Consider the following 8,471-nt stretch of genomic DNA (forward strand, 5'->3'; position numbering starts at 1 on the left):
TTTATTAGCGCTGCTCTGCTCTCTTTCCTTGTAAGGAAAGACTTCATGTTGTTTATTGCCAGTTTTTTGTTTACTTTCCAGGTTTGTACTACGAGGTTTAATAAAAAAACAAAACTTTTTTGGACATTTTGTCTGTCTTCTGGAAAGTGAGTGAGTAAAGCGAGCTCCTCCAAGAAAGATTTCTTTCAGCAGCGGCCTCATTGAATGCTAAGGAGGGATTATATCTGCTGGTAGGTAGCGAGCTCCTAGCCAACGTGTCCTGCAGGTCAGAGGACAGAGACACAGCGAACCCTGAAGGCAAGCAGCCGCCTCCCAGTGGCTCTCTCTCATCTCTCATCTCCCTCAGTGCCCACCACTAACTGCCAGGGTCTTGGGAAGATCTGCAGCACAGCTCCTCCTTTTACTTACGCCGCTTCTGATTACATCCCTTCCCTCAGCACGTGAAGAGCGGGAGCCGGGAAGCTTCTCAAAGGAGAGCAGATCCCTGCAAACAGAGCACGAGACTTGACAAGAAACAGGAGTTAGGTCCAGACCACAAGTGCAGAGAAAATGACTGCAAAAAAAAAACACGAGGGAATTAAGATGACGACCATACATCTTATATCTTGTAAAACGTATGCACTTCATTTATAATAATTTATTCAGCTTTATTTCCCTTAAATTGCTGGCTTGCCTCAGTGCAGTCACACAGATGTTACCATGGAAAAGTAAATTCCACTGGTGCTCAGGATAAATAACCAGTTTTTCTGGTTGCTGCATTAGCCTCCTCTGTTCGCTGTCATGGAGAAAGTACTTTGGGTAATCAAGTGAAAGACATGGTTGGGATAGAAATACTTTATTTTATGTCGGAAGAGGAGTAAGCTTACACAATGCTACGGTATCTGCTCCACGAGGAGTGCAACACTTCCATACGCACCTCTCCTCCTTTGAATTTCTCTTTTTTTCCTTAACACCTACAATAACTAAGTCGGTCCTGAATAAGAATGTGAGATAGTAAACGCTGCTGCATCAGTAGACAAAAGCGGTAGGCAGACAGTAGGTAGCAAAGAGTAGAAAATAGCTTTCCATTTTGGTTTGGATCTTAAATCTTCAGTTGCAGCAGCTGAAAACATGCAAGGAACAATTTGGGCTCAGTATTATACATCAAATGGAAAGATTCCCAATCAGCCGTTTAAAGGTTAGCGGTCGTAGTAACTTTTATCTTTCCCCTTTACTTCTTTTATACATAGTATATACAAAAGTTTCACTGCCCCCCTGAGCCCCAAGACTACTGTTAAAGTGTGTGTGCTTTAGGCATATTTTTATTGTTAAAAACCAACCTCCACCTGACTGGCAATTCTGTAAAAAGGCTGCATGTAGTACTAGTAAAAAGGTCTGGCTGTTCGGATTGGTTAGCAAATTGTGACACAGGCAAGCTCCTCATTCATTTGTTCATTCATTCAGAAGTCATTCTTAAAGGATATGGTTTTAAGATTCAAATAGTTTGAGAGTCACTTTCATCACTAACATCTGAAGCACCCTTTCTTTCAGTGACAGCAGCAAGAGCAGTGTCCACTTGAACCTCCTCTTCATCAGACTGAACGACCGGAGATTCTCCTTCGCTCGCCTCTTGGCTGGCAGAATCAGTGCAGGTGGATGACAGCGAAGACAGTTTGTGGCGTAATTCGGACTGGCTCGGAACCTGAAGACTGATCTCATTCACATAGGTGCTGGAGTCAGGCCCTTACAGGTGGAAAAACAACAAGAAGAAATAAGCTGTGGCTCAGCAATGCAATGAGAAGTCACCATGTTAGCAGAGCTCAGAGTTGGTTTATGAGTTGCACTCGGGCTCCTCTGCTCCTTTTGATGCTAACAAACCTCCCAAGACACAAAGCTGCCTCTTGGCTTTTCTGACACTGCTCTCAAATATAAGCTGCAGGCTGATTTTTGAAATGTTTCTGATGGTGCACGTCTCTCGCTCATTCCAGTATTTTAATATTCGAGTTCAAGTTTTAGAAGAGGGAAGGAGCATTGTCATAACTTACATCCACTTTGCCTGTTAGCCAGGACCATTAACCTTCCTAACTCAGGCTATAACACATGCTGAGAATCATCACCAACAGGAAAACCCTCCAAAAATAACTGTTCAACAAAATGACACGCAAAAAAATAAGTGGATAACAAAACAACAACAAACTCACAACCGAAACCACAAAAACCTGGAAGGCAGACAATAAAAACTATCTCCAGATTTGACTAAAACAAAGATACAGAAGCACCTCGGGTACTGTGTTTGGCTTTGGGCCCCTCACTACAAGAAAGACATTGAAGCCCTGGAGTGTGTCCAGGGAAGGGCAACGAAGCTGTGAGGGGTCTGGAGGACATGTCTTATCGGGAGCAGCTGAGGGAGCTGGGATTGTTCAGTCTGGAGGAGGGTCAGGAGAGACCTCACCACTTTCTACAACTACCTGAAGGGAGGCTGTAGTGAGGTGGGAGGTTGTTGGCATCTCCTCCCAGGTAACAGCGATAGAATGAGAGGGAATGGCCTCAAGTTGCATCAAAGAAGGTAAAGGTTGGATGTTAGAAAAAATCTCTTCTCCAAAAGAGGGGTGAGGTATTGGAACAGGCTGCCCAGGGAGGTGGTGGAGTCACCATCCCTGAGGTTTCTAAGAAAAAGGTAGATGTCACATCGAGTGACATGGTCTAGAGAGGTCACAGGCATGAGCTGATGGTTGAACCGGGTGATCTTAGTAGTCTTTCCAGCCTTAATAATTCTGTGATTCTATAACACTCTGCCTTGCACTACAGCACGACAGAACACCTTTTGTAAAGTTGCATTAGAGCTCCAGGAACTGAGAGTGGGATTTTAAGACTGCACTCCTTCTATGCTACACAAAAAGATGTCTAGGCAAATTCAGTGCAACAGTGTCTGCTTGCAGTTTGAGAGTTCAGTCTCTAATGATACCTTACATCCTCCTCTGGACATTTCCTGGCAGTAAGTAAGGAAAAGTGGAAAAATCTAAGCTCTCTTTTTATATGATCTTTTTGCTTTATACTTAGAAACTGTTAGGTCAGGCAGCTTCAGCACTGAGGAACCACAGTGAGAAAATAGTACTCTCAGGTAAGAATTTTTTTAAATAAATAAGAGAGTGTGGGTAGAAATGAGCTGACCACACCACCTTAGTCCTGCTCAAGGTCAGATGCAGGGCAGCACATACTACATGCCCTACAATGGACCTCACAGTCCCACCAAGTAACTGAGCTAAACTGTAATTGGCAAACCACTGTAGAAGCATCCGGAGGCAGTAGAAGCAAACAAGTCCCTTCTGAATCAGAGCGAAATGAGTCATCTGGAGCCACAAAAATAGGGTTCACAAGACCATCACAATGTAAGAGCAGCAGCCTGCCCGTTCTACCTCTGTGTTACAACTGAGTGCTACAGAGCACCACAGCACTGGCACATTACATTATGGTGTGTATGCACAGGTATACAGCAAATAAATATACACTGTACACACCGTAACACTTGTATCACAATATAAAATGATCAGTTATTTCGAAGGCTGATACGTTTTAGATCAGCTTAGGCAGAATGCAACCATGTGCAGCACTGTCTGCATTTCCTCACTAATGCAGTCATACTGTCTGTTGATGAGACAGGAAGACTCGGAGCCCCCTGAGCCAACATCTGCCAGAACCAGCATGGGGAACAGCCCTGGCTTCTGGAATTAGCACACACTCAAACAGTGATTAACTCAACCAATGTATGAACTGGATGTCTATCAAAAATCAGCCATCCGAATGCAGTTTTTGCAATAAAATATAAAAACCTTCAGTAGTCACATTCATTATAGCATCCCCTATCAACTTTTTATCAGTAAAAATGCAGCAGGAAGCTCTATGCAGCACATCCCCTGTCCGTATCTTAAGAGATAAGACATTAAGCTGCAGTAAGGAGGCAATAAGAGCAACAGGCCAGAAACATCACACAGGTCTGCAGCAAGCTCTCCTGTGTTGCAACTCAATACAAACATCCCGAAAAACACCAGTGAAAAAACATTCAATCTATGGTTTATGAGATAACATCATCCATTACAAACGAGAGCAATTCTTGTGATTAATTGCTTTGGCAGTACTAGAAGCATACCCAGCATGGGAGAAAGCATATTATTGTCCTCGCCTCCTGAGTTTAAAAAGACATCGAGTGCTTCTTGGTCAGACATGTCCATTAGGTCCATCTGTTCCAGCATGTCCACATTCACTTCCATGGAAGACATACTGCCAATTGGTTCTGTAGTAAAAATAGCGCAGTGAGCAAACTGACCGTCAGTGACATGATGTTATTACCTATAAGGCTTTAATTGTTGCTATAATTGTACACATCAGGAATAATTAAACCAGATACGGAAGGAGCGCACGCATCAGATAAGTGCTGGGCAGCAATCTCAGCCCGAATCCAAGAACTCTGTGCAACCTTTGTTGTGAAACTAAAAATCCATTACAGCTTTTGCAAAACAAAACATTTATAGCAACAGTGCTTGCAGCAATAGCTGCACTCCCAGGTGAGGCTCAGGGACAAACACTGGAAGTTTCCATTTTGCAGCACTCCTTCTCGCTTCCCTCAGCCAAGTCTTTTTAGATTAAAACCCAAGTTTGAGCAGACAATCTCTAGGCACCAATGGATGGGGACATGGAAACTAGAAATGAGGATTAATGTTAATGGAGCAGCCATTCTTCCTCATTCTATCAATTCAGTCTAATAAGTGGCAGCAGTATGCACAACATCTGATGCCCAGTATCTCTTCAGGCATGGGAATTTCACAGCATTAACACCTCAAGAAAACTACTTCTTACTGTCAGTACAAAACTGACTATTCACAGGGAAATTAAATGCCTGGATTAATTAATTAATTAATTAATTATTTTTATTTTAATTAATTAAATTAAATTAAATATTTTTATTTTAATTAATTAAATACCTTATCTTCTTCCTTGAATAACAGAGCATACAAACACAGAATAAGAGTTTTCAGGGGTACTCAAGTCTTTTGGCTGCATGTATATTCACAAATATAATTAAGACTTTAAAGGCTTATCTAAGTGGAACAATTACACTAGTAAAGCCTTCATACGTGAAATGAAATAAAATTGTGTATCATAGTGTTCTTCCATACATACTGCACTTTTGTAGTTTTACATGTACTGCCCAGATCCAATTATTCATAGAAAATTCCTTTGATACACACAGGTTCTGCATGATGCTGAAAATACAAAGTTCAGAAAGGCACATACCCAGCTCTCTCAAACAGAGCAACACAGCCACCACTAGCAGCAGTGACCGTTGACTTTTAGCATAAATGGATTATATATATACACACATATACGCATACATAAATCACACAAAACCTAGGAGATACAATCTCAATTTTTTCCCAGACAATCTAGAGCATGTTGCAGGTTAGCATTTATAGCACTTGTGCAGAGAAACTGAAATCCTGGACTGTGTTCCCTGATCCAGCATTACAAATGACAGCAGATCTGCTCCTAAAGAATGGACAGAGCTTCCACGTTTTTCCTGCTACATGAATGATGTTATCTCCTGCTTTCTTTCCTGTCCTACAAACATTTTGGCCCAACAGATGGATGCTTCCCACACAGAACTGTCTGTAGTCGACGGCATTCTTGTCCTTTAACTAGCTGGGAGATGCCAGACCTGAATCATCTACAACAAGGAGAAACATTTCCCATATCCTGATCACATACTCTGGAGATTTCATAGGCAACGTAAGAAGCTGCAATCTGGGAACTGTTTTTGAAAGACAACACTGAGCTTTGCCTGCACCTTTGGAAACATTCTGAGGCCTTTTCTACCAGGTAATGATGCCAGATTTCAGCATCGTGACACAGGTGCCCACCTCCACCCATACTTTCAGAGATACGGGTGCACTCATGAGCTGTAAGGAAGAGCACCATTCCAGAAGTGCCTCAGCACTTTGCATTATCTCAAATAAGCAGAGATCTGATTGACTTTATCAAGCATCTAGTTCCTCTGGGACCCAAAGGTTGTTTCAAAAGCTTATCTAAATTTTTAGCTCCCCCAAGGAAGAATTTAGGCATTGCACTGCTTCAGCTGTAAGTGCCCATTGCTGGCTGTGACCCTTTATCAACATTCTCTAAGTTGCGAGTTTGTGGATCACACCTGAAATATTTCAAAACTTGCCTCGTCTCTCTGCTATTTGCAAGTATCCTGTAGAAAGGTATTGCTCCATGTCCTGCTGGAAGGCTTCTTCAAAGAATTTCTGACGTTCCTTCAGCTTCATCTGCTGGGTGTGCTCCATATCCAGAACCTTCTGTGCATGTTCAGCATCCAGCTCAGCTGAGCATAAAGCAAAGAAAACAAACAAGTCAGTCATGTGCATGTCCCCCAGCCTCCTGGGATTTCAAAGCCAAGATTAAGTTCAATAGTGACAGACTGTTACTACAGACTGTTAACAGAGGCTGTCATAAAAGGAGACGTTCTGTGCTTTGCAGCTATACTTTGAAATTGATAATAAGAATACTATATCATGCAGCGTGATCTTAACATTAAAGTGATATCAGAACTACATTGAGGCAACATGCAGATTTCTTGAACCGTGTGAACCTGAAAACACCATCTACCAATACTCAGGATTTCAGAACTGATTAATGCCGATTTTCTGCTATTGTATACACGTTATACACACACAAGAAAAAATAATCTAATTGGGATGTTTCAGCACATCTCTGAACACAGAAATACACATACGCAGGTGTGTGCATATCTGCGTGAGATGTTCTAGTTCTGTCAGCCCCCAGACAGACTGAGAAGAGAAGCTGAAATGTATCCTAGGTGCAGTGTAGAGGAGCTGCTTGGGCTTACACGACGTACAGAATTAGTACTGTTTTCAATGCCAGCGTCGCACAGTCATTAACATCAATACACAGAGTCTTCTCCGTATACAGCAGCAATGACGGTGCCAGAGGATGATGACACTGACACCAAAGAAGCAGAGCCAATTGCCATGAGTTCCTAACACAACAGCAAAGAGAAAGGGGCAGCTTGTGTACATACACACAGTGACAGCCAGATTTGCTTACACATATCTAATGCTGGCCTCTAGCAGCTCCATCCTTCTGTGAAGAAACCAATACTAGCCTGAATATCAGTGGAAGATCTCCTTCCTTCTGTTTTGCCCTCCAGGAGTCACTGAAGGGCCAGAGGACATACGAAGAAACAAATTGTTATGTTTGGTGAAGAGTAACATTTTCCAGAATAAGATCTTAGCTACTGAAGTACAAACTCCAGCCTATCAAAACATGCTTTAGCAGATCTGCCCTTGGGGAGAAATACAAAAACTGAAAATGTTCCTCTCAGAGCTCTCTCTCTGTGTTTCCAATGTGCTCTCACAAACTCTCCGCTCACAGGAAGGAGCAGAATTCGCCTGTGGAGTGGCTGATGGAAAGGGCAGGAGTGGCACAGAGCTGCTCTGCCCACCAGGGAGAGCTCCATAAACAGCCAGGTACAAATCCAGACTTCCATGCATCCCACAGATGCAGTCGGAACGTGGCATCCATACAGGCAAACTCTGAAAGGGCGTAAGGTTGACCAGGGTGAGCATTGCATCAGTGCTCCAGGGAAAATACGATATTAAGGATATTTCAGAACGTGGAATTCATTAGGAGCATTCACCATTATGGAGATTACTATCACAATGCAAAAGGTGTTTGTTTCACTGCACTGGGCAAAAAAACATCAGAGCGCAGTAACCTCTGCTGCTGCATCACGGTCACAGTTCACGCACAGAAACTCCAATAGTTGCCAAAAGGAGCTATAAAACCAGACCGACAAACCAAACAGCCATTAAACCATCAGCTGAAATCTTTTTGTTAACGGGAATTTTGGTAGTAAAACATCAGTATATTACAAGGAAAGCATTTCCCTTTAAGTCAACCCATCTTTATTATCAATTACGCAGTTGTGTACAACAACTCTACATTCCCCGGAGCAATCTGGGGATACATTCCTCCTCTACTGCAACCCTGCATGATAAGCAATTATTAATAACCCTGCGGATGATGCAGAAATGTTATTCAATTGTAATAATAAAAGCCAGCGGCTCCCATCGACAGCAGAAACGTCCTGTCTGTCTCGTAATATAATCTGACAGTTTTGCACACTATATGGGTACATCAGGGTATTTTTAACCCCAGAAGAGAGGCAGTATCCAAGCAACACATGAGAATGGTACAACTTCCCTAGCACCACGCTCTCAGCTTTTCCCTTCTCCCTAAGATGTACTGCGTACTCCCACCGTTGTCCTGGCCAAAGCTAAAGGCTAAGGGCTGCCTACATGCTGACAATGTGATAAATGGTAAGAAGTGCTGCCACTGGGCTAAGCAAAAGCAAACAGTCACACCTGAACAACAGAAAACATGCGGGGGGATCTTTTGTTAGTGGTGGATTTTCTGTT

At 42.7% G+C, this 8,471-nt stretch overlaps 1 protein-coding gene across 1 annotated transcript in view; it reads right to left on the reverse strand.

Annotated features, from left to right (window-relative positions):
* Positions 1-622: 622 nt before the first annotated feature.
* The window catches only part of DTNBP1 (dystrobrevin binding protein 1), a 65,719-nt gene continuing 57,870 nt past the window's right edge, over positions 623-8,471 (reverse strand). The window contains exons 7-9 of the mRNA XM_010708322.2: positions 6,200-6,355; positions 4,127-4,270; positions 623-1,722 (exon numbers count right to left, since the gene is read on the reverse strand). Of these exons, the coding sequence (XP_010706624.1) occupies positions 1,475-1,722; positions 4,127-4,270; positions 6,200-6,355 (548 nt within the window). The 3' untranslated portion in view covers positions 623-1,474. The remainder of the gene's footprint in view (positions 1,723-4,126; positions 4,271-6,199; positions 6,356-8,471) is intronic.

The sequence above is a fragment of the Meleagris gallopavo genome, chromosome 3 (genome assembly GCF_000146605.3).
Source record: "Meleagris gallopavo isolate NT-WF06-2002-E0010 breed Aviagen turkey brand Nicholas breeding stock chromosome 3, Turkey_5.1, whole genome shotgun sequence".
In the NCBI taxonomy this organism is placed as follows: Eukaryota; Metazoa; Chordata; class Aves; order Galliformes; family Phasianidae; genus Meleagris; species Meleagris gallopavo.